This window comes from Asparagus officinalis, chromosome 1 (assembly GCF_001876935.1).
Source record: "Asparagus officinalis chromosome 1, Aspof.V1, whole genome shotgun sequence".
Taxonomy (NCBI): domain Eukaryota; kingdom Viridiplantae; phylum Streptophyta; class Magnoliopsida; order Asparagales; family Asparagaceae; genus Asparagus; species Asparagus officinalis.
The window spans coordinates 284483-312229 of NC_033794.1; the positions used below are offsets into that span (position 1 = coordinate 284483).

The 27747-nt window shown below is 34.9% G+C and overlaps 3 protein-coding genes across 3 annotated transcripts in view; all 3 read right to left on the reverse strand.

Annotated features, from left to right (window-relative positions):
- Positions 1–5335, reverse strand: part of LOC109845025 (ubiquitin receptor RAD23b-like) — a 14647-nt gene extending 9312 nt beyond the window's left edge. Inside the window, 3 exon segments of the mRNA XM_020414212.1 lie at positions 1–22; positions 1836–1997; positions 5142–5335. The exon segment at positions 1–22 is cut by the window's left edge and continues 5 nt beyond it. Coding sequence (XP_020269801.1) covers positions 1–22; positions 1836–1997; positions 5142–5207 — 250 coding nt within the window. The 5' untranslated portion in view covers positions 5208–5335.
- LOC109845038 (S-adenosylmethionine decarboxylase proenzyme-like) lies at positions 6469–8295 on the reverse strand. The gene is made up of 2 exons (XM_020414230.1): positions 8153–8295; positions 6469–8061 (listed from the first exon to the last, which is right to left on the reverse strand). Exon 2 carries the CDS (start codon positions 7867–7869, stop codon positions 6733–6735), a length of 1137 nt encoding a protein of 378 aa, XP_020269819.1. The 5' UTR covers positions 7870–8061; positions 8153–8295; the 3' UTR covers positions 6469–6732.
- LOC109845029 (serine/threonine-protein kinase BLUS1-like) lies at positions 16857–27487 on the reverse strand. The gene is made up of 18 exons (XM_020414222.1): positions 27143–27487; positions 25630–25884; positions 24179–24303; positions 24046–24090; positions 23869–23950; positions 23579–23647; positions 23322–23492; positions 23171–23236; positions 20704–20772; positions 20440–20580; positions 20300–20370; positions 19348–19581; positions 18787–18890; positions 18566–18657; positions 18454–18495; positions 17703–17764; positions 17558–17609; positions 16857–17241 (listed from the first exon to the last, which is right to left on the reverse strand). The coding sequence occupies exons 1-18, from the start codon at positions 27296–27298 to the stop codon at positions 17155–17157; spliced, it is 1923 nt and encodes a 640-aa protein (XP_020269811.1). The 5' UTR covers positions 27299–27487; the 3' UTR covers positions 16857–17154.

Genomic DNA, 27747 nt, shown 5'->3' on the forward strand with positions numbered 1-27747 from the left:
CGCCAGTACCTGAAGCTTTGCTCTGAAGAAAGCGCAACATGATTGTAGTCAGAGATGCAAACAGAAAAGGAAAAGAATTTAAAGAAGCCGAAATTTCCATTTAACAAGCTGATGGGTCTTTTTTTTCCTTTGGTGAGGGAGTGGGGCAGGGGTACACCCAGATTGTAAACTTATGGTAAGTAAAATATTTGCATGCAAGCTAAATCATAAATGAAATCAAATGAAGAAATACCAAATAATACAATTACCAAATCTAATTGCAAAAATAATACTTACCCCGAAATTTCTTTTTTTTTTTGGATTATTAGAAATAAAATAAAATAAAATAAAATAAATAAAAAAGAATTGCAAAAAGACTTTCAACACATGAACAAATATTCATCGGCAAAAAATATATGAACAAATACAAGGGGGAAAACATTTTCCAACTTCTGCAAAAAGAATTTATGAGACAAAAAATTGGATTTCCAAAATACTCATCGACGATTTCAGGAAATATAATAGTATGCAACTAAGAATCACCTAAATAGGTTAATGATCCAATGTGAGCATGGCATATAAGTCTACTTTGATCTTCTAAGATCCAACTCAAGCAACAAACTTCAATTCTGGTCGAATCAACTGTCCTTGCATACCAATATATCTTCCTTTCCCCCCTATAATCTTAAAGGGAAAGAAAATGGATCTTAACTCGACAAACATCAGAAGATTCAGAACTACACGATACCAGTCATAGCCCAAAACATTGCCTCAAACTGTTAACCTTTCTAATAAGAAATAAAGATTAAAGATGCATGATATAAAATAAAAATTAGGTCCCAAAAGGTTTGGATCAGGTAAAAAAAATGAAGGAAAGAAACAAAGAACGACAAAAAAAGGAGATTTCCAGACAATGGGAATAATCAGCATAACTCAGGGAAATGTTGAAGTTATGAAGAAATAGAAAACATAGATGATTTTAAAAATTTCCATGTTTGTAAAATAAATAAACCACTGTCTGACATTTTGTCTTAGTAAATAAAAATCCAACTGTTTCAATTTGTCATGGAGAGATAATAGGATCAAATTTCTCATTCAACATGGGTAAATTTCTCATATGAAGAGATATGTAACAGATTTGAAGAAGAAATCAATAGATTTTATTAGTTTCTTTTAAAATCTATATAGAAACTAATATGTAGAAGAATAATTAGAATTTCCAACTGACAGGCAGTTTGTTAACAAATTTCTAAAACAGAAACATTCTTCACTTTAATAATTTGAAATCCAAAGTAAGACAGGTCAGTCAATTACAAAAAGAACTGAAAATTATCTAATAGAACTCATATTGCCATGGCTTACTAAATACAAAAAGAATTTAATTCAGTACCAGCACTGCGCTTTTATGCATTGAACAATAGATCATGTTTAGTATGAAAATTGTAAGTAGCCATACCCTGAAATCCACAATACTATTTATTTGAGGATCAGAATGACTTTTCCCCTCATAAAAACTTAAAGTCAATAATCTTGGGGAAAATTAAAATCTTAACTAATTATATATCAACAAATTTGATTCGAGATTTACTAGGCAGTTGTAGCAAGTTTGGAATTTTGTACCCCTATAGTGCGAGATAAACCGAGTTTGTGATCATCGATGACCTAAAAAAGACTAAAGAACTTTACAAGCTAAATTAGCATATAACACTTTACAAAGGTCATTTTAACAAATTTGTGATTTTATACTCCTATATTGCCAGATAAACTGGGTTTATGATTATAAATGACCCAAAAAGATAAAAACAACCTTTTACAAGCGAAAATTGGCAGTATAACACTTTCAAGGGGAAATATACCTTACTAAGCATGACAACGAGAAAACCATCTTCACTGATTTTGTTCTCTTCCAATGTGCTTTCGTCCTTTAAAACCTTCCCATTGTGGATCAATAACTGTTGGCTCCACGGATAATTATCTTTCCCTTGAACTTCCTCAATGTTTTTCTTCACGGCCATAATCTACAGGACAAGAATTAAAAGTCAGCAAGTTATGAGCTGGGACAAGAAGTAAGGCATGAAGCTACTTATAAAACAAACACTGGCAACAAATTTTACAGTTCAAATCAGAATCCAGAGCCATCAAATGATAGATATTGACCAGTTGTAGTCCCAGATAACATCCTCGTCTTGCATAGGGTCCATTTATATGTGTAATTTACAGGTGTCTATATGCATTCATATGTGCAAAGCAAAGCTTACAATTTGCTGCCACTAATGGGCCAGACAAATGATAGACAACCATGACAGTAGATCTATATTAATCTTCTTAATCTCCAGTTTATAATGAGTACAGACAAGAAATGTGCTTTGAACAATTTCAAATTAACTATAGATAGCTGACCAACCAATGAGTTCTTTGTTTATAGAAATCCTCCTCCAATTGAAACATTTTTATTTCATTTCCATGTATGATTCCATAAAGTAAATTTTTTAAGCTTCCATAAGGTACGACATTTATCTGTGCAGTTTAGCATGCACTGCAATCTTAGTTTTCAGACCTTAATACACGAAGCAAGCAACGTGGACTGACGAGAACATTGAGAGTATGGATATGAACCCTTTAAACTGTTAAAACTTTGTGAAGGCTTGTGTTTATAACAGCTTCACCGTTTATTTCTAGCGAGTCAATAGTTTTAGATTTCTAGTATGCACTGTACAATTCATTAATACACTTGTGCCTTACTAAAATCTCATCCCTCTCCACCGCACTCGAAATAAAAAATAGTACTTTTGAGTTACGAAACCTATATTAAACTATTATAATAGCCTCCAACCTGGTCATGTAAGTTATAGTTTTACTACTTTCTTGTGAAGTGTCAACTGTTATCTATCAATTTTATTATTGTAACACGGAAAGCTGCAGAAAATAAATCAAATATATGCCAGATTTTATACGAGTTAAGAAATCAATCCATATAAATGGTGGGCAAGTTGGAGTTATGTCTATTTGTATGCGTATCTTTGGTGGTTGGTGAGGGTGATTAACACGCATCATATCTCCCAAAACTGAAACAATATATGTGTTTTTTACTCATAACTTTCTACATTTCCAAATTCACTTGGCTATCAAACTCGAGCATCGCTTGCTATTCCTATATTTTCGAGTAAAATTGACTAGAAAATCAACCATATGTGTTATTTACAACTCAGACATGTAGAATACACCTTAAAAATGCTAACTTTTTTCCAAATAAATTATAACACGTTGCATCCATTAAAGGAGGAAACATCAAAAATAAAGATAACGCAATTAAACGCTTCGATTCAGTAGATAGATCAAATGTACAACTAATTCATACAAAAATGGGAAAATTTGGAGAAATGATTCACCCTATCGTTGGGCTGCACTTTGATTTTATAGTGAGCACCCTTCAGAGTCTTCACCGTCAGCTTCATAGCGGTCTCTTTGATCGAGACCCTCTAAAAAGGAATTTCCTTGGAGTTGGATTGAGAGAGAATGAAAACCCTAGAATGAAATATTTTTTAGGGAATGGAGAAATTGGGGAGCTGCTCAAGAGTGGGAGCAAGTGGAGTCGGGTAAATTCTAAGATTCGGGTAAGTTTACCAACTACCCGCTTTTAATTGCCCATGTGCAAAGATCGTAACGTTTATCGAATTATTTTATTATTTATTTATTATTCGAAACTACTTTTTTTGTTAACTACGTATTCCAATGCACATGATGCGTGCCCGAAACAGCAATATGAGGATGTTCCAATTTGATTTTTGAAAGGATGAGATCATTTCCTTTGCAAGTATAGGGTATTGCTTTTGATTTTTTTTAAATGAGAGAACATTTAGTAGAATTTCTGAAACACCCAAATCAAAATATGGGTTTTTCTTAGTTATATACTATTGGGCTAATTTACCAGATTAGTGTTCTAATTTGACTCTGTTTTCCAATATAGTATTTATTTTTGCGTCAATATGGTATTTTACTATTTTCCAATATGGTAGAATGTATTTTTTTCGAACTTTTTTCCAACTATGACCTATCAAAATTATTAAATCTACACCATCATTCTCCTTCAATCTCCCCCAATTCAAATTTCTTCTATCCATTTATCCAATAAGATCCTCCTTCACTCTTCATTTCCCTCTCATCGATAAAGCTCCTTCTTTCTCCTTCAAAATTCCCCAATTTAAACCTAAACCTTAACTTAAATTGGTATTGACTTGAATAGATATTGATGGGGTTTGGATTAGGGTTTAGGTTCAAGTTGGTGAGGATGAAGGAGAAAGAGGTGGCTGAAAGGAGTATCTTATTGTGTAAAGAAGTTGAAGAAATTTGAATTGCGGGAGGTTGAAAGAGGAGGATGTAGATTTCATAAATTTAATAGGTCAGGGGATAGGAAAAAATTTCCCCAAAAGAGTAAGATTTGCCGCAATTCTGGCCGTCGATGAGAAAAAAGGTTCTTATTGTCATCTGAGCACAAGTTAAAAGAGCATATTAACGCTGAAGCAGAAATAGATATTATATTGAAAAAATGGTCAAGTTAGAATATCAAATTATCAATATGGTAATTTAGCTTGTAGTATAGATGTCGATGAATTTACGTATTCTGAGAAATTGCGAACACTGTAATGGTGTAGAGTTTGTAAAGGTGTCAATGTACCGAATTAGTGAACTCTTCAATGTTATTGTACATTAGTAGGACCGTATAGTTTCAAAAGAAAGTCATTTTGTGAACACATTATGTAGGTCTGAGAGTACAATGCGATTGTTGAGATAAATATTTGACTCCCTTCCATGGGTTTGCTAATAAGTTTTAAACGAATATTTTCAAAATTTTGGTGAAATACAAATATCATTAAGCACCATACAACTGAACTCATCCATCAGAGTATCCAGTCATCAAATCCAACTCAGAGATAAAATTGACTAGAAATCGACCATATGTGCTATTTACAACTCAGAGATGTAGAATACACCTTAAAAATGCTAACTTTTTTCCAAAAAAAATATAACTCTTTGCGTTCATTAAAGGAGGAAACATCAAAAATAAAGATAACGCAATTAAACGCTTCGATTCAGTAGATAGATCAAATGTGCAACTAGTTCATACGAGGAAATAAAAAGGGAAAACTGAATAAATGATTCACCGTATCGTTGGGCTGCACTTTGACTTCGAAGTGAGTACCCTTCAAAGTCTTCACCGTCAACTTCATCGCGGTCTCTTCGATCGAGACCCTCCAAAAAGGAATTTTAGAATGAAATATTTTTTGAGAGAGAATGAAAACCCTAGAATGAAATATTTTCGAGGGAGAGCAGAAATTGGGAAGCTGCCCCCGATGGTGGGAGTAAGTGGAGTCGGGTACATTCTAAGGTTCGGGTAAGTTTACCAATTACCCGCTTTTAACTGCCCACGTGCAAAGATCGTGACGTTTATTGTATTATTTTATTTACTTATTTATTTATTCGATTTTTTTAATTTACCAACACGCCTAACGCGCGTGCATGAAACAACAATACGAGGATGCGCCGGTTTGATTTTCGAAAGGATGAGATCATTTCCTTTGCAAGTATAGGGTACTTTTTTTTGAATTTTTTAAAAAAATGCGAGGACATTTTTTGGAATTTCTTGAACACTCAAATTAAAATATGGGTTTTTCTTAGTATATAGTGTTGGGCTAAATTACCAGATTAGTATTTTAATTTGAACATATTTTTCAAGATGGTGTTTATTTCTGCGTCTATATAGTATTTCAACTTGTGTCCCCATCACCATAAGGTCCTTTTTTGATTTTTTTTTTTTTTTTTTGAACATTTCTTCATTTCCCTATCATCAATAGGGTCCATTCTTTCTCGCCGTCGACGAGAAAAAGAATCTTATCGTCATCCGAGCATAAGTTAAAATATCATACTGATGGGAAAGGATAAAATAAATATTAAATCGAAAGAAAGGTTCAAGTCAGAATATCAATATGGTAATTTAGCCTATAGTATAGATGATAGATGTTTCGACAATGTAGGCAATTAGTGAACTTCTAGACTTCATTGTACGTTAGTAGGATCGTATAGTTTCAAAAGATGGTCCTTTTGTGAAGTCAAGGCATTATGTAGTTCTGAGACTACATTTGCGATTGTTGAGATAAATCTTCAAGACTCCCCCCTTACATGTGTTTGCTAGTAATTAGTTTTAACAAAATTATGATGAAATGCAAATAATCTAAGAATAAGCACCGTACAATTGAGCCCCGGTAATCAAATCCAACGAAATCAAACCACCCAGGACAGCTCATCTACCATCTGTCACGGGGCATCGAACAAAACGCGGAGTTGATCCCTCAGCTGCCACCTTGATAGATTGATGAGGTACGTCAGCTGGGATCATAAATAAGAATGCTCCAAACTTAACCGCTACCAGACGTCCAAGCTTTTCACAAGCAAAAAATGAATCACAGATCTGAGCAAACCACGGACAGAAAATGACCAAACCACGACTTTTAAATTTAAAAAAAAAAACGCAGGTATTTGTTACAGACTCCGAGACACAAGAAAGCTTAGCTCAGCAATAAAGACCCACAGTAGAGTAGAAGCTCTAGGCTACACATCATAAGCCTTATTTGAACACCGTAGAAGGTAAGATCAACCTGGCTTTGCTGCTCCAATAAGCCGAAAGAAACACACCAACATAATCATAACAGCAACAACAACAAGCGTACTGTAGAAGAAGAAACAAGAAGCAACATCTCAGAATCCTCCCTTCTCATCCCTCCCGTTCTTCTCCTCCTCCTCCGACTCATCTCCGCTCCAGCAATGGAATATGGACCTCGGTGACCCCACCATCGCCGTCGACGAAGAGAAGCTCTGGTACATCAACAATCCACCACCATCGAGCTCCTGCCCCGCTGTATCCATTCTATTATATCCATCAACATCAACCTTGCGCCCCCAGGAGCCAGCTTGCCCTCGACCACCAAAGATGGTCACAGCAACAGAGAAGTCAGTAGGGCCAAAGCAAGTAAGCACCCTCTCAACTAAGGCATTGAATTCAAGTTTCATGGGGTCAAAGCCCATGGCCTCATAGCTCGCGTAGCTGAACCCATCCTCGGGCGTTACATGGATAGTTGAGACTGCTGGTCCAGAGATTCCATTCATGGAGTACCCACAGGGCTCAAACTCAAAGTCGCATATCTCCATCTCAGGAATAATGTTTGAGATCCCAGAAAGCTTGGTCATCTTTTTCGTCAGAGTATCATTCTCCGAGTTGTTGTTGAAGAAGATGGATGCCTTTTCAGTGTCGAGTCCAGTCATGCACATTTCAAGAGTCACCATCGGAAGCTCGGGCTTCTCGGTCGCATAGTAGATGTGCCAGTTTCGGTTGGGTGATGCCGGATCACCGATGACATAAGCATTTCCACCCGATGCTAAGTTGCCAAAGAAATTGTCAAGGGTGGAAACCTCCTCTGAGAAACTGCGGTGAGGAGAAGGCTGAGCTCCAGGAAAGATGAAGGTTCCACGCGAGTACTTAGCGGATTGAAGAGAAAGTGAGAGCTCAGATGCAAGTTCGAGGATCTTGGGAATAGACATGAGGAGTTTCGTAGTGCCACATGTCTTGAGGATTATCTTGTATGGATAAATGAAAAGGCTCGATTCAGAGAGAACATAGGAGTCGAAGTCCTTGTTTGAGAGCTGGGCAACAATGGTGCACCGAGCTAGATCAAGAATTGAGTCGATCTGTGCACGAGAAAGAGCTCGGAGGCCACGACCATGGGGGTCAACAAGGAGGGGGGCCTCAGAGAATGTGATCTCTAGGCGCTTCTCAAAGCCCTCAAACCCGATGGGAGAGGGTTGTGCATTGGTGGAGTTGGGAATCATGATTGCCATTGATTTGAAAGTAAGGTCAAAAGCTGATGGAGGGAACAGAGAAAAACAAGGGGGAGGGATAGCAAGAATGGTTTGGTTATTAGAAAGCAGCTAGCCAGAGAGTGACCTTATGGCAAAAATTAACTAAAAATGCAGGAAATCCTAAACTACTGAGGTTTGACTGTAGGAATATCAGGATGGCTTCCTGACGCACTGCAACATGAGCAAAAGTTACACGTTAAAAAGATGGAAACGAGAAAAATAAGAGCACAAAAGCTAAGTTTCCATCGTTTTTCTTTCTTACGTTGGAGTAAGCAGCAGATCTGAACTTCTTGATTCCTCCGTTGGGTCGAATGTCTTCAATGCTGTAGCCAAGGGGAGCTTCGTACTGCATGGAACTACTACTGCCAGACTTCTTCTTGCCACCTTTTGACTCCATTAAAACATTCACAAATTCTGCAACACTGAAAAAGACCAGAAGAAACGAGAGTTACTCCAACAATTTATTTAGGGCATCTACTAAATAGTTAGAATAGAAACATAATAACTAAGAAAGTTTCAGAAAAGAGAACAAAGAGAAAGCAATAACAATATCTGCTTCCACATAGCATCAATTGCAAGAACATATAAGCCTCGTGAAAATGTATTTTAAATAGTCATGTAAACGATAGCCCATTGATGCATACCTCAGCAAGATTATAATAGAAACTTCGAGTAATAAACCATACATGACACATGCACCTTGAATGAATATATAAATTTGAACAATTGGGTGTATTCTATAGATATCCATTTGCATCAAATACATATCAACATATTCATCTACTGAAACAAGACTCTACAGTAGGAATAGGAACGTGATCCATTTTACATAGAACCACAATTTTTCTTAAACATTGTAAATAAGAATAGTAATTAGGGAGAATATTATTCAACTAACCCAAGTGAATGGAAAAAAGGATTAAACTTAAACAGAACAGGAATATTATATAACAAAAAAGGTCAAGAATTGTGAAGTTTTAAGAACAAAAAGAACTAATTGCGGAGAAAGTGAAGACATTAGCTAGTAAAATGTTGTTAGTACTCTAGCGTTTTATGTAGGTCATCTAAACATTAGGTAATAACATTGTTGTTAGTTAGAATAAGATATGAATAGTTTCCAATCACTTTTCTTCATGCCTACAAAAATCAAAAGATATCAAGAACAACATTGAAATAATATGCAAAATTGCAAATCAGAACTATCATCAATGAAGGATTCTCCCAACGCTGCATGCAAAGAAAAGCTTTTAAGACTCTTAACTCTATTCATTTGTTCGATCCAACAATTTGATAACAATAAAAAAATAATGAACCAATTTTAAAATTGTAGTTTCAGAAAATTGAACAGGTTAAAAAATGCATATTCAACATAAAGAAATTTATATTTTTAAAAAAATTGTACAACTTCTTCAATTAGCCAACCTCTATATCACATAAAGAATGCATGATATGGAATAATCTTCCATGCACAAATATAATCTGTCCAGTATAAAAATGAATTTGAAGTAGTTATAAGATAACCATAAACATAAATGAGAAAATAACAGATTGTATGGAGATATATATGGAGATTGATCAATAATAGGATTCTATGACAATTCAGACAATTTTTTTCACAAGATCTTGACAAAATTTTCTTAGCATCAAAAAACTTTAAATTCCCAAGTAAGAAAATCAAACACTCAAAAAATAACCTTTAATCTACAGATGGCATATCATCACTACAAAACAATAGAAGAAAATTCCTTGATGGTTTAAATACTCTACAATAATCTTGAACCTTAAATAAAAGGAAGATAGACCATACAAGCTACAGAAACGCGTGGAACTATAAAACCTACGTCTATCCTTCAATTTCTAAAGGGCATTACCTATAAAGCATCAAAAAGGCAAATTTTACATAATGTTTCTTCTAAAATCTAATTATTTTCGTGGTAGACATCTATAGGATTCAAAAAAAAAGATTTAATTTTGACATCTATAGTATTTCCCCAAAAAATCAGAGATAAATTACAAAATTAACCAGATCTAGATCAAAGAACAAAACATACATCATCGTACAATCAAATAAAAGGAAGATCAAGAAGAGAGAACTTACAATAAAATAAAATAGTCTCAATTAGTCGAGAAACCCTAGAATCCCAACCCTTCTTCTCCTCAACAGATCAAAGAGAATGAAAACAGAGAGGATGAAGAAGAATCAGAGAGCTACTAGGCCCAAAAGAAACCCTAGATCGATCAATCAATTCGATGAGGAATTGGTGAAATAAATTTAGGGGCTTTAAATAAGAAATAAACGATGGTTCCTTTACTATTTATAGGCGTCGGTTCACTATTTGGGAACCTAGGGCTTTCTTTTTCCCCTTGGCCGCCACGGAACTGGGGAGGGTGTTTTTATCTTAGAACCCAATGTTTTTGTTTGTTTTACATTTAACATCCATAGAAATTATTTACAAATCTAGGATGGGTATTTTTGGTGTACTAACCCCGCTGTGATTTTATTAATGACGTGTTAACTCCCACCTCGAAAATATTTATTTAGCCCCCATCAAAAAGTACTTGTTCTTAAAAAGAGATCATTTTTTTTTTGAGAAAAAGGATGGGATACCAAACAGATATCCCAGCCAGCTAAATAACAAAATGGTTGTTACATAATATGTACATATCCCCAACCTAGGATATGCAACCAAGTTCAGGATTAACTACATATCACTGAAACTGATTTCCCAAGCTCTAACCACCAGTTAAAGAAAAACCCAAAAATAGCTGTAAGATCACATAACAACAAAACAAGAACTACTAAAAGTTTAGCTGTTAAGAAGCAACTATCCCAAAAAGATTTGTTGACATGGATCATTCCAGCGGAATTATCTCCCCAGAACTTCTGTCATCCACTTCAGCAGCAATCCTGGTTCCCATTTCAAGCGCCATTTTCTTCTTCCTCCTTTCCTGTAGCCTTGTGGTTCTGGCAGACTCCCCTTTCATACCTAACCATAGGTTTGAGAAAGTTATGATCTTATGAAGAATCATAATGTAATTCCTCCTCTTGTTAGAAAACAATCTATCATTGCGTTCTTGCCAGATACACCAAATGAGACAGCAGATATATATATCTCTTTTCAATCTAGCTTCCCCAAAAGAACTACTATTCCATTTCAGCCACAAGATCTTCAAGGACTCCAACCTGAAGTCCTCTTCAATATGTAAATTGTATTGAATTAGTTTCCAGATAGATTGAACAAACTCACATTTAATAAAAATGTGAGAATGATTTTCAGACTCCTTAGAGCATAAACAACATATTTTGTCTATACCAATTCCCTTTTTTTCCAAATTATCTTTTGTGTTCAGACTTTGTCTAAAAGCCAGCCAAACTAAAAATTTGACTTTCAGAGGAATAGGGATTTCCCATACCCTTGCACACTCATATCTTAAACCCCCATCAATAAGGAAATGATAAAAGGATCTCACTGAAAAAGTTTTTTTATTATCCCATAACCATCTTCTTTTATCTTCCACTTCTGATAATTTTTTCAGATTAAGCATATTCAACAGTTTAAAAAACTGAAGGACAAGATCCCCAATTAATTGTTTTTTGAAATGAAGGACCCATCTCCAAATACCATCCTCTTTAATTCTCAGGCTATAAACAGTAGCATAAGGAGATGAAGAGAGTTTGAACAAAGATGGAAAAAGAGAAGCAAGGGTAGATGAATCTAACCATTTATCAAGCCAAAAAAGAGTATATTTTCCATTTCCAACTTCCACTTGAGTACTGCAAAGAAAGCTGTCAAGATTAGAACAGAAAACTTTCCAAAACCAAGTTAAATGATTTTTATCCAAATAAAGATATTCAGACCATGATTTTCAATCAAAATATTTATGATGACTAATTTGTTTCCAAAGTTCATTGTTGCCATGGAACCATTTCCAAAGCCATTTTCCTAAAAGAGCTTTATTCATAACTTTTAAATTTTTAATCCCCAAACCACCACAGTGTTTTGGTCTACAAATCTCTTCCCATTTAACCAGATTAGAGCATCCTTTATGTTCCAAAGTTCCAGTCCATAAAAATCTTCTCCTCATAAAATCAATTTTTTCAATAACCCATGCTGGGAATAAGAAAAAAGATAACCAGAAAATTGGCATAGAAGAGAGAACTGAGTTAATCAAAACCAATCTTCCTCCTCTTGATAGAGACCTACCTTTCCAAATAGCTAATCTTTTCTCAATTTTCTCAATCAAAGGAAACCAGTCATCTCTTTTTAATTTTCCTGGTCTTAAAGGAATCCCAAGATAAGTAATGGGAAAATTACCACTTTTACAATTCATCATATATGCCAGGTTCTGCTGTAAATTCTCATTTTTCTCAAGAGCAATGAGAACACTTTTGTTAAAGCTAATCTTTAAGCCTGAGGCTAATTCAAAGCAGTATAGGATCAATTTCAACACAGTCATTTGAGTGAATGAAAAATCTAAAAAGATTTTTAAAAGTAGTATACAATGTATATACATCATACGTCATAAACGAAGCTATTATAAAATCTGTTTTTATTTATATGGGTTTCTTTTACAGGATTAGTCGTTTGAAGTATGTAGAAATTAAATATAAAAAATTAATAATAATTGTAAAGAGATTAGACACCATAATTTTCTCTCTTAGCCATCATTTCTTTGGAAAAAGGTAAAGAGGTTTTTTTTTAATATCACTACTCATATAAAAAAAATTAACAATTTTCCATTTAGAATGTCACCAAGCATAAATTGAGTAATTTGTGGCCCAATTAGCAGTTATATGGGAATTTCCATTAAAACCTGCAAACCAACAAAGATGTGATTAAGATATTTGCAAGTAATACCCTGTAAACAATCTTTGAGTTTGATTCTATGCTTTCCTTGTAGACTGCTGTAACAAAAATGCAAAATAGCCCTAAATTTTTGGCCAATTCCCCAAAAAAAAGAGTAGAGGGGTTTGTTCATTTCTTGAGGAAAAATTAATCATTTTAAAGGCAAACATCTAATTATTAGTATCGACGGGAAAAGCAACAGCAGAATTTTCAATGATTAACCAACATGCAAGCTTTTACAAATAAAAAAACTGTATAATACATATAGTTCTTATCATTTACCACAAAATGTTTAACAGATTCTTGTGTGATATAACAAATTATGTGGTAGCCAAATTTTATGGATGATAATTTATCGTACGAGAACAAACTATCAGAGTTTGTGATGTAAATGAAAGTAGAAAAGGAACAATTTTTTGATAATTGATTGATAAAAGGACAAATAAAACATAGAAAAAGGTAGAGGGTCATGTGCTAATATTAGGATAAAGTTCCAGTCTAGCCAATGTCACTTGTGAGGAGCCAAATAAAATCCAAACCTTCTACCAAAAAATAAATAAATAAATAAATAAATAAATAATAAAAATAGAAATAAAATCCCAATCCTACCTTCTACGAAAGATATTGGTCTAATGAAGCCAATGTTTATAGGTGGCATTTCATCTTTATATGTTTTCAATATTCCAAAACAATCTAATCCCGTGTCACCGTCGTCACAGAAAAATTCTGCTCAATCATAAAACGATCATTTCCACGTCATAGTTTAGGTTATTCAACACTAAGAAAACTTAATTCATAAGAAAACACCGGGATTTATGCTAATATTAAAAGATTGGAATCCTCTCTTCAATTAGTTGATAATTGCAGAATATCTAATTATCTCAGTTCAATCTCTCTATTTCAATTTTCAAAAGGAACCCCATCCAATATTAAACTGGCACAAAGTAAACGCATGCGCGTCTGAATGATAATTTAAAAAAAAAACCTCCTACAATTTATAATTTATTTGTAATTTTTGAAACAATACTACCTTTTTCTATCTTTTTGACGAGGCTCTCGGCAGACAAGTAGGGGCCTCTCGTTCACATACCCACCACAAAAAAAAAAGGAGCACAAGTTTAATTAAATAAATATAAATAGAAAAAAAAAACAACAAATTTTGCGAGGCTAAGATTTAGAGATGAAGGACAGCGGTCAGTTTCGGTGATGTGATCTCGAGATCTGCATAAAAGAGGATGTAGCCTCGCCGGCTGCATGCGCGCCAAGTATTGAGCATCTGGGATCGGGTCCTCCGCCAACGCGTGACTGTAACCGCACAAGTAGGGAGAAAGTTCTTATTATTTTTCATTTTTCGTTTTTTTTTTGTTTTTTGGGAGATATAGGGAATATATCGTTGAGCTACCCGAATACAAATTTTACTATACGGAGTAAAGTTAAAAAGTATTTCCATTGATCTAATATGACAAGATGATGGAAACATAATTTTTTTTTCCTTTGCAATTATTTAATAGAAAACAATTAAATTTACCAAATTTTTATTTATACAATATTTTAAAAGAAATTTATGGAATTTTATCTATACGTAGTAATTGAAAGGATAGAAATAAAATTAAGTAGGGAGGCATGGGAAATTAATTGTTTCTGAGTTTATTAAAATATGTTCCTACAAACACATAAAAAAATTCTGTCTTCACAACTTGAGCTCTTTTATGGTGAAAGATAGTAAGTAATTTCTACCTTGTTTCTACAACTTAAGCGTGTATTTTATCTTTGTAAAAATACATGCTTTTTCTGGTCAAAATTTATGAGTACTTTATGTCGAGAACGTTGAGGTTGTGTGGATAGCCTTATCACGTACCACTGCTACAGTGTTCACCTACCCCTACATATTCTTCACATATCTCATGCTACAGTATTCACCTACCCCCATAAGAAAACTTATAAATAGCCCTCTAAGTTTAATTTGTAAAGCATCTCAGTAGCAGAGAGAAAAAGAGAAAGATCCAAATATAAATAATATCATTGAGAGTTCCGTTACTGATGCAACCCAACCTTCTTAATAAAAATTGCTGGCGAAAATAATTGAAGGTTAATAGACATATGGAAAATGAAGGAACATATACATGTTCAGACCTGAGCAATTTTTGCCTTTGTAATTCTTAGTTCTTCCTCGGAGAGCATGAGCCTGCAAAAAGAATAATAAAAAATCAAGATAATAACAAAAATGATATTATGAGAGAGTATACTTATTCCTAAGTTCCTTTTCGAGAGTACCTACCTTCTTTGTAAAGCTTCCAAGAGCTAGAAAGGCTCTTCATAATCGGTGGAATTATCAGGTCAATGATGAAGCCGAGTACGTGTCTGCAGCAGAGGCAGGAAAGGAGTTGCTATGGTTTAAAGATTTTCTTCTTGAGTTTGGGGTAAGCTTTGAGAAATACTTCATCCACCGCGACAGTCAAATTGTCATTCACTTTTCAAAGAACGACGCATTCCATGCTCGGACCAAGCATGTTGACGTGAAGCATCATGTCATACGGAGGTGACAAAACAGGAACGAGTTCAAGCTTGTAAAGATTGATAAGAGGTACAATCCAGCCAATATGCTAATCAAGCCAATTCTGCTCATGAAGGTGAAGCTGTGTGCAGCCTCATATGGCATTCGTTGAGAACGTTGAGGGTCGTGCAAGACGCCAAAGATACAAGACATCTAGATGATGCAACCAAGAAACAAAGTTCATTGAGAAGACTCTCCAAGTGGGAGATTGTTGAGAACGTTGAGGCTGTGTGGATAGCCTTCTCACCTACCTCTGCTATAGTGTTCACCTATCCAAAAAATAGTGTTCATCTATCCCCTGCTACAGTGTTCACCTAGCCCCAAATAGTGTTCACCTACCACCATGAGAAAGCTTATAAATACCCCACTAAGTTTGATTTGTAAAGCATCTTAGTAGCAGAGAGAAAGAGAAAGATACAGATATAAGTAATATCATTGAGAGATCTTGAGAGATAGAGAGTTTGTGAGAATTCTTGGAGTGTATCATGATCAAGAGAGGGTGTTCTCTTTTATCTTTTTTCTTTGTAACCTTGAAAGGAATATAAAGGAATTGGACGTCGTCGTTGCACCGTGGAGTAGCTCCGTAAGAGTGAACCACGTTATATCTGTGAGTACTGTGATTGAATTCGTGTTTGCTGGTTTTATTCTGTGATTCCAAGATCGTTTGGGTGTGTTTTGCATCTCCGTTTGAGGCGTTCTTAGTGGCGTGTTCCCTAACACTTTAAGCTTTAAAGTTTCCTTCAATAACTTAATTTCTTTTTACTAGTTTCTAGTTGCCCTTATGATTAAATTAGAAGTTTAATCTATTTACAATAATGCAAGTGGTATTCCTTTTAAGGAATAGAGAACTAAATATTCAGTTTTAAAATTACATGCTCTAAACTCCCAAAAGATTTTGGGGAAGACCGAAGCTATATATGCTCGTAATTATTTTCACATTATCACAAATAGTAGAATAATAACCCACATTATCACGAGTAGTAGAATAATAATTTATTGCCTTCTCTTTTTTAAGGTGCCATAAGGGCGTAAAGTTAATGCACGGATTGCGGGTATAGACACCTACTCATCATTCTACCATGATGAACATTTTTTTGGCATCCTCTTATATCTCAGGTTCATCAAGTTCATAATATGAAAGACCATAATTAATTATAATTTTATCATAGAGAACTCCCTCGGGAAAAAGTAGATGTTGAGAAGAAATAAATTCCTACCATCGAAAGAGACGATATCATTTAAATTAGGCCGCATCCTCACGCTTTATCAATGACCTTGTCTGTGGTTAGCACATGATTAGGATTTCCTTCAAAATTTCATGTTTGAGAAATTTACAGGTGCATGCATAATTGATGAACCACAATACGGAGGAAAAGAAAACGGATACACAGATGGGAAAAAAAAAGAACAACTGTTGGTTTGAGATGTAGCTATTGAGACGCGAGAAATACAGAACTCTCAGTTTAACAAGAAGTTTTAATCCAATTCAAGATAAAAACAGACATTGTTAGATAAAAAGCTTTACATGAGGGGGAAAAACAATAAACTTGATTCCACACAACACAAAAGATAACATTAACGATAACATACCAAGTATCCATAATTTTGATGCAGGTATAACACAACACACAATTACAAATCAATTACTCAAGATGGACATCCATGATTTGTCGAACTTCTAGCCAGGAGAACGCTGTATAGTCCGTACATCATTATTCTACGCTCAGACAACTTGAGCAATCAAAACACTACATACAGTATTAGCTCATAATTGCCCAGAACTACCCATCTAGTGATTATATCACAACATTACAAATCATATGTACAAATTATAGCCGAACAACCATAATTTATATATTATCTTCAATCATTTGCAAGATTCAATCTTTCTGCATCATGATTCTGCTTCTTGTTGCCAACATCATTCAGATCGGATTTGAGTCTGACATCCTTCGATTTGTCATCAAAAAGCAAAATGTAGCAAGGAGAGTTTGAAGTCAGTAAGTCACTAAAAAACCACATCTTAAACAGAACAAAAAAAAAATAACGATAATACAATTAATATGTCCAACACTAGCATGATGAAAACATCAGAAGCGGGGAGAACAATTAAGATGGTAAACAAAATCACAAGAACAAATCTAATGGACTTGACAAAGCTTCTCCGTTACTGATGCAACCCAACCTTCTTAATAAAAATTGCTGGCGAAAATAATTGAAGGTTAATTGACATATGGAAAATGAAGGAACATATACATGTTCAGACCTGAGCAAATTTTGCCTTTGTAATTCTTAGTTCTTCCTCGGAGAGCATGAGCCTGCAAAAAGAATAATAAAAAAATCAAGAAAATAACAAAATGATATTATGAGAGGGTATACTTTTTCCCAAGTTCCTTTTCAGGAGTACCTACCTTCTTTGCAAATCAGCAATCTCCTGCAACAATTGCTTCTCCCGTTCTTCTGCTGCTTCCAGCTGCAAGGATTGATAAAAACTTTCACTTTTCTATTTAAATCAGATTAACATTTCTTGGAAAGCTAATCTCCAAATAACAAGAAAGAGGAAGTGACAGCCCAGATTATTTACCAAACACTTGCATCCAAAAATTATTATGATCATATTTTCCCTTTATAAGTTACGTTGCTCGAAAATAAGTTTAGATAAGAACTGGTCGCCACAAGTCTAAGTAGGATAGAAGCTCAGGATTTCATAGATAAAAGATATATGCATGCCATTTAAAAAATTTGAATGCTTGTGTTACCTTATTCTGTACTGATGATTTTGTATAGTTTAAGATGTGGAGTTATGAAGCACTTATTTCTAGAAGAGGCTGCTGGTTTTGCAAAAGATAAGGACCAAATATTTGAAAATGGTAGCTCTTGAGGGGAATATAGATGTATCAATTTGAATCCTAGCTAATAAATGGGCACTTGTACAAAATCTCAACCTCCTTGATCCGTACACAACACAGTCACTGGAAGATACTCTTTTCGGGTGTATCTACACGTTCGTGCAACATTCAACAATTTAAAACAAATGTTTTCATGGTTTAGCATTGGGTACAAATTCAACTATTGTTTCATTTGACTTTAAGCTTGTTTAGATCCTAAAATATAGCATTCATGGAAACTAAGTGATAAACAATGAAGAAGACAATATAGGACCTGTGCGCTGGGACTCTTAGGTTGGCCAGCAGCTGGAAGGGCCTGAAAGCAAACAGTAACCATCAGAACTGAAACAAAACTAGTGGAGGAAAAAGTGAAAATATGAATTTACCTTGTCAACATTCTCAGATGTTACTTTAAACCGCCCCTTCTGTTGCACTAACGTCGCTTTTATTTTTTCATCATTATCATCAGCATTGGAAGCTGAAAGAGAACACATTGGAACGGAGGACTGATTTCACGATTAAATAGTGGATATCTAGCATAAAATAATAAAACTAACAAAATATATATCCTTAGAAGAATTGACAAAAAGAAGGATGGAGTATGTACCTGTTGGTTTTGATATCTTAGGTATTGGTTCACAAGAGATATCAGTTATTGCATTAGGAGTACTGTAGTTTTCCATGTTCTCTAACTGATGATTTTGCTTCACACTGATAATAAATATAAAAATATCAGAATATTTTGTAGTTTAGAGTACAGTTCTGATCTAAAGATAACAATTAAAATAAACAATCAAACGATGCCGCACTAGCACGTTAAAAACATTAAACAAATATGCAAAAACAAGTATAGCCTACAACACGATTAAAAAAAGGACAATGAAGATGCTGATACTGTTATTTACTGGACGATTCAGAACCTGTATGAATAAAGATACGTAACTTGATCAATGAACAAAAGTGTTTTTAGAAAATCTTATAACCGCATGCATGAACTTCTCCAGTAAACATATATAGAGACATAAAAGATTGTCTAACATTATTGGTAATATAACATTTGTTCAACTTACAAACATTAAGCTTCCAAATGTACTTAAGTAAATGATAGCAATACCTTCCCAAAATAAAGTTCTTAAATTTATTACTGCTAATTTAAATTGATGCCAACCTCTCTTGTTTGGATGATAAAGTAATATCTTGTAAGCCTGGACTAGTTGAAGTTCCATGACAATCACGGGAGACGCTAATTATGCTGTCAAGATGCTTTTCATCAATCCCCGATTTGCAACTTGCCTTTGAATCATTTGTGATACCATTTCCATGGAACTCCATAACATCGTGGATGTCATTCTGATTGCTTGATTTCCTAGAAACCTCAAGCTCATTGTCAGAAACATCTGATCTGCATGTGCACAAAAGATATTACGAGCTTTTGCTGTTAGAATGGATTAACAATGCAGATACTATACATGACTTCTAGAAAAGTCATAACTTCAAGTTTCGGAATTCAACATGCATATTTATTACTTGGAACTGGAGGAAACTAAACATCTATGTTGCATGGGTACGGGTATGTGTACTGGACACAGCAAATTTGTAAAGGGTAGGGTATGAGGACACGACTACATAACTCTTTACATACACATATATTATATATTGGAATTAATAATTTATATGAGAACAAGGATGAGAATTAAAATTCCTATAACATGTTTATGTTTCTTTTATTATGTGGATTATAAATAGGAAAATCTCTAGTTTTTGAACTATTCAAAATCATAATTCGGAACCTAACCTATGACCAACGAGTTTCAAGAAGTGGATGTGAAGTGTAGGATATTATGTCCAAAAACTGTAAGACAAGTGTTTTAAATTAAAACATGTACTGTATAATTGAGTACATGACCAAATAAATGTATGCATATATGCAAGGAGTGTCCAAGGAGTTTGGGTAAGGGTACGGGTACATGTCGGGTAACTTCGTTAACATTCCAAAAACAATGATGATGTGACAATGCAGAAGAAGCCTACCCATCGCTCACAAGCAATGGTACTAAAGAATTGCAGGAACTGCAGTTATTAGAATAATTAAGCAAAAATAACAGATAAATGTCAAAGACCTTTGGAATTTTGATGCCTGATTGGATGAAGAATTAGAATCAATTCTGCTGTCTGTTATTCCATCATTTACCTGCCAACATACCATTGTGTTGAGAATTGTAATAAAGTTTAACTTCTTGTCATAAAAGACTGAACTTACCACATGAGCATCATTCCTCACGGAGGACACCGTGGCTGAAGGAATGCTTTGAGGCACTTCATGCAAAGTATCGAGATCAAACAATGAATTGGAGCATCCCTCCGAATCTTTACCTGAGACACCATCCTCATTATCTGGGATCTGAAAAGTCATGTGTATGATATTATGATGCCATATAAATTGGAAAATGCCAAAATAAACAAATCAGTTAGGTTAAAGGAATTCAGAACAACATAGTCCAGAATTGACAGTTTACGTATGTACCAGTGAAGCCTGAGCCTTTAGGTCCTCGATGTCAAAGTTCCAGCTGCTTATTCCCCTCTTATATTCGCTCTACACATTTTGAAAGACATCAAATTTCATGCTTGGTTTATTTCATGAAGAAAAAAAATTATCGTCTAAAGAAAAATGCACGACATAGAAAAGAACAATCAAGCAGCAATATATGGGTAAGTATCATAAAATACTTACACTAAATGTGTAGGATGATAACTCAAAATATCCTTGGAGAGCTCGTATTCTATGTTCAAAAAAAATAGTGACACCAGAGTGCACCCACTGGTCCCTTGTTACATCTAATTATTGGCCTGGCCTGTGATCCACCAAATTGTCCCACAAAGAATCCCCTCTTGCTCTTCAAACATGACATTCTCTCCTCATCCCACCTTCTTCGAATATAGTAACTAAAAATTCTAGTCTATATACAGTCTAAATTCCTCCAATTTCCGATATTTTGATTTTAATCTCTAGAAGAATCAAATTAACACCAAAATCTGCATTCTATTTATAACTAATTCGTACACCTACATATATTTTTGAGATCAATCACACACAAACAACCTAATCGACATTTCTTCTGTTTTGCCATTTCAATTATGTTTTATATTTATTTATTGGCACCATGGACAGAAATACGTCTGAAGTTACGTAGGAGCTTCTTCTTACACCTTGACCATGTTTTCTGCCTTCCAAACATTATAATATTATATGGAATGAGAACTTATAACCATCTCAAGATCTAACCACTTATCCAAGGATCTGTGGCATACCACTCACAGCAGTACGCACTCCACATTGATTTAACCATTTTCTTGCGTAATGACACATCTATTGGGATTATGTTCTTATTTTCATACTGTATATTTTGTCAGGTATTCTAGAGATGTTTTATTCTTCTAAACATGGTCATTGCTGGTGGAGATGTTTTCATGATTAGAATTTATAAGACCGCATCTTATTCGGTTAGAACTGTTAACTCATGCACCAGTTAGGAACTTCATTGGCCTAGCAATGGCTTTCATGCCATTGATACTTGTTTCCACGACAGACAACACCTGGGACTCCTTTGTCTCATGAAAACCCAATGGGAAATCATTCTGAAGCTGTTCATCAGTTGTGGACTTAGCAAGTTGAGTAGTGTTTTTTCTGAGTTGTCTCCTTCGTAGCCTCATAAAAGGAAATTTCAAACTTACAATACCTGACACCTATTTGGCAGGTGATTTCACTAGTTCAGTGAAAAGCAAGAATTAGCTTCCCTTACTACTCCAGGATGAGCATTCAGCAATGATGCCACACAGCTCCAAAATATCATCTCAGGTAATACCAGTGTTTTCAAATGCGCGCGCCTCATTGCGCCTCATGCGCCTTACGATGCGGGGCAGTGACGATGCGCCCCACATCTGATGCAGCAGCGCCTTTTGCGCCTCGCGTACATCCGTACTTTGTGTAGGATGCATGTAGTGCATTTCCTCACATAGTTTTTTTTGTTAACATTATAATCGAGTCTTTATACTTGATATTCCATATCCCAAAAAACAAAATAAATCCATTGTGCTTTTTTAATAACCTTCAATTGAGGACCATTACTAATCCTTAGTTTGGATATAAGTCTTGATTTAACATTTGATTTGAAAATTTATGAAATTTGCTACTATGTTGGGTGTTAGCATTAGAAATTAAGGCAATATATTGTGATTTTGTAGCAAGATATTATTTATCATGATATTTTTTATGTAAATTCTAAAAATATGTTCTTTCGTGCTTGATTACATATATTGAAATATTATGTGTGTGGTGTGCGCCTCGCATCACTCGGGCGCGCGCATCGCGTTACGCCTTGCGCATGTGCGCGTAAAGATGCTTTGCGCTTCGCATTGCGCCTCGCGCATTGAAAACACTGGGTAATACATCACTATGTTAACCAGAGGTGGACGCCAAAAGTGCATCCATAAGGAAATAGAGGTATTTCAACTGAGAATAAATGGAGAAGAAACAGATATACTAAGTGTCTAAGCATGTGCTTTATAGGCAATCATATGTAAGCTAGGAGCAGGTGAAAGAACCTTGGTCAACACCCCAACAGAACAATAGAAAAAGCTTAATGAAAGAAATATTAACGTAGCTAACAATAAAAAGTTGGGATAAGGGTTTTGTTTCATTGTGGTTGCACTGGTGCCAAAATATGGTTGCACACTTGCAATGCAAACTCTACGTTGACCGTAAGTTTATAGTGTCAGGACAATGTAAAGTGTGCTGTACATAATATAATTTGAACAATGTATACTATATGCACTTATAATTAATGATAGACGAAGTCTGTGCTGGGGCTATCGCCCAGTGCTTACATAAACTAATAAGCACTATTGACAAAATGTTGCAACACACGGTATTAACAAGTAGTTTTCTTATAGAATTCCATAAAGGAGGAACTGAAATTAAAAAAAAAAAAAACCTGAGACATCGCTTCTTTTTCCCCGTCAAGCATCTTCTTTTGCGCAAGCAGCTCTTCTTCTTTCAGCTGCAGTCAAGTAAAACCATCAAATGAATACATTAAGCTGAATGAGAATCTGAGTTCTTCAAATATTTGTACAACCATAAAGTACCTTCAATGCATGAAACCTATCCTCCAGAGAAGGCAAACCCTCCAAGATTTTTCGTGCAATATAGTCATGGGACCTAGCTTGCTTGAAGAAAGACTGTTTTAACAGCTTATGTGCAGTAGGCCTTTTTGATGGATCTTTTACCAAGCAGGTAGCAATCATATGCTTGAAGGCCTAACAATGACAAAATACAACCATAAGAAAAAAAGCTTTTCCAAACAGGACAGTGCTTTACAAAATGTACAAAATGGGAGATGAACCTTCGAAAACTTCTTGTCTTTTCTAGATTCAAGAGATGGGGGAGCATTATTCAAGGTCATGAGAAAGACCTGCAAAATAAACTTTTTCAGAGAAGGCATCACTGAGAACATGCTGCATAACAGAAAGTAACATTCTTGCATAGCTTTCCAGATATTCATATTTTAGGTGAAAATCAATGAACCAAGGTCAAAGGGCATTAGCTAATTGTACCAAAATCCTCTTTCCTTGTGGAACTAACTGCAAATGCAAATGGAAAACACAAGGAAGAAAACTCAGATGACTATAATACCTTTACAGGCGGCTGAGAAGAAAAAGGAGCATGCCCATGAGCAAGCTCCAACGCCGTAATTCCGAAAGACCAGATATCCGCCCTGCAGTTTGTTACGAAAATATTCTGTGAGATCTGGGATCTACAAAATGGACTAAACTAAACCACATAAACAGCGAAAGAAGTCACAAACCCTACTTGAAATCATAACCATATCGTTGCTCCATCACTTCAGGTGCCATCCTAGAAAAAGAAGATTAAAAAAAGTCAGATGTCACTATCTGCAAAATTAGTATTATGTAACCATGCTAAAAATTTTCAAAGGACGCACCAGCAAGGTGTTCCAACAAAGGTATTCCTAGTACGCTGCCTGTCACCCGAATCAAAAAGGCAAGCGGAAACACCAAAATCTCCGAGCTTCACTCCTCCATGTGTATCAACTAAGATATTACCAGCCTAACAAAATATTAAAGTTAGAAAGCTGTCTGCATCATTAATAAGGTAAAATGGAATTAAAACCTAAGATGACGAAATACAGTCAGAGTCAGCATAAGACAATCTAGACGAAAGGTAAGTAAGAATACCAATTTCCTTACTCTCAGTACAAAACTCATTCCAGGTCTCAAGCAAATAGGAATTAGAATAAGATGATTCCAGCAAAAAGAAGTAATCGCTTCAAGGACAAGTTACTAAAGCAAAACCCAAACCACCACGATAACGGAAATGACAAATAATCAGAAAAAGGTACGAAGGAGGAATATATAGAGTATATGATAAGATGCAGATGATCTTTAACATAGTACTGTTATCTAAAAACATACAAAAATTCCTGATTAATTATAAGAAAGATATGGGAAGTTTAACTGTCTTGAAAGAGAACTACAAAGCACAGTACTTCATTAAATTATTCAGGTGCCTTGACTCCTTGGTCTTCCCAAATCTAATACTTCAATTGCTGACAGCACACCATCTTAAACATTTTCCTTTAACACAAAGATATGTCCTCTTAATCTCATTGATCAGATAATTACATATTATTTCACCGAGTTCCTTTCCCATAAAATATTATGCTGAGTTTTCTACTCTCCCAAATATAAAATTACTCCTCACTCAAAACTCAGGTAGATTATATTTCCCATAGGTTGCACCATTCAGGTGATGATCTAATTGCAGCATAAGCTAGAGAACTGGGGAACACCCATCATTTTAACTTTAGAAGAGGCACACTTGGATCAAGATTAGAAGAGGGTATAGATATATAACTTACCCTGAAATCAATGTCCAACATACTAGAGATTAAAATCACAAGAAATTTAGCTCTCCAATGTCCAGACATAACGGTCAAAATGTAAATAGAATTTCCAAACTTTCCGCGGGGGGTGGTTCCAGCAAATCTGAATTTACAGGAGCCACAACAATTTAGTTGGATCTAAGAAAAAAATTTACCAAACGGCCATTAAATGTGCCATGTGAAATTGCAAGAATTTCTGGGTCTCTACACTGTAACCTGACTGAACATGAAATTGACCAATACCTCCGTGAGGGTCCCAAAATAAAATAAAATAAAAATGTCTTCTGAATACATATCTGATTGTTTTCATGATCATCTCAACACTACATGTTATCTTGACATAATATAAGTAGACAGTTGACCTGACGTGTCAGCACAATCTACTATAGCTAACACAGGGAACAAATATTTTATAAAAGTCCAGAGATATACTAACTACACATACATATAAACCAGTATTAAGAAGTCAAAATAAAACAAGGATTATTTACCTTTATATCTCGATGTATATGGCCATGCTGGTGAAGATATTCTAAGCCCTTTAATACTTCACGGAGAACAGTAGCGATGACAATCTCCTCAAAACCATTGGGATACGCAGACTTCATTATATGAAGACAGGACCCACCAGCCATATATGGCATGACAACCCACAAGTTATGATCATTTACAAAGGAACAATGTGCCTTTAGAATATTTGGATGGTTGATCAAAATCATGGTCTGAGCCTCACGAGAAATTGTAGTCTGCATATACCAGAAAAAAGAAAATATCTCATGTTTTTGCATAACTAAGAAGTAAAGTTGAATAAACCAAGGTATCAATATCACATTAAAATGACAAAAAAATTAAGAAGGAAATCCATCAACCATCTTCATGCCTGAGCTCGTGTGTAAGCAATAAACAATTTTACATAATGTGTGATAGGATTATCAAAATATCTCATCCATGTTATTGTATTCTATCATTTTATTCATTTTATGTTTAATGCTTTTACCTAGGGCTACACAAAAATATCCGTATCTAAGGAAATATCCGTATCCATATCTGTATTGCGTTAGATACATATATGGTTAAGAAAATCCATAACCTATAGGATATATTTATGGATATGTTTATGTAGTGGAATATCCAGATCTGTATCCAAAATATCCGAATGTATATTGCTAGTACTGTTGCAACAGCTTTAATCCTTAGAATAATGGATTCAACAGCTTTAATCCTTAGAATAATGAATTTGAAGCAAATTTTGATGATCAAAGTGTCTAATCTTAACTTTTTAGATATAATGAACATATTAATGAACTCTCTTGCACTATATGAACTATTTTTTTTTCAATAATATCTAGTTTTCTCATATCCGCGTGTATATCCGATTATAGCAGATATGGATATGAATTTTCCTTACCAATTCGTATTTGTATACATGATTGGTAAACGTTATGTGATTGGCAAGCAGATACAAATATGGTAAGTATCATATTTGAACTGTATCCAGACCAATGTAAGATCTGTAAGATCTTCCAATTAAATTTGGGTATTTTTCCAATATATTGTAGAAAAAAAAATATTTTGAACAAGATCAACGTCATGATAGAATATGTATCAGTGGACCTGAGTTCTAATGCATATTTTATGATTATTTTCCCATCAAGCAATTAAAAGTATACAAATTTCAATATCTGGAGATGCAATTCCATTGTATGACACTAATGGCACGAAATCAGAAGTCTAATTTCATAAAAAATAACTAACTGAACTGAAAATTACTTTCCACAGACCATAAAGATAATTCAAATTTAGGTTCAATAATTAGCTCACTGCAGCAGTCAAAAAAATCCATTCAGTTTTTTACTTCACCGAAGATAAAAGCACTTTTAAGAACAAAAGTTGCCGAAGTGCAATGAATGATTTCGCAAGTGGATGGTTTTAAGACTAAATAAGGGTAAAACTTTGGGTTTATAAACAAAAAAGATCAATTTTTTTATGCGCAACTGAACGTACCAGATCGCTGCTACTCTCGAAATCAAGAATCTTGATGGCCACGATCTCATCAAAGGGAACGCATCGAGCGCGATGCACGATCGCGCTCCCTCCGTCTCCAATCAACTCGTAGAGCTCGTAATCCTCAGCCCTAATCGGATACTTTTTCCTCTCCATAGAATTCTCCGAAGGGAAAAAAGGTGAAAAAATAAATAGAAATTGGTTCGGTGATCGGGAAGGGAGCGGATCTGAGGGAAAAAAAACCCTAGATCTGTAAACAAGCAATCGATGTTACCCGCGCTTTTTATTTTCTTTTCTCGTGAGGAGAGAGAAAGAGAGAGGGATGAGAGAGACAGAGAGAGACGGTGAAAGTTTTAAGGGGAATTTATAGAGAGAGGGGTCGGGGGTTTTGAGTTTTGTATCGAAATGGCGCCACATGGAGACAGTGGACACGTGTTTTTCAAGTATCGTGTTTGCTAGATTGCGAAGGGAACGACTATTTTCCTTTTGATTTGATTTTTATATCCACAAGGAAATGATAAATTGAATCTTTTTTTTGGGATAGTTTTTCCTTTCTTCTTGGTTAAAAAAAAATCTATGGATATTTCCCAATATCAATTATCTTT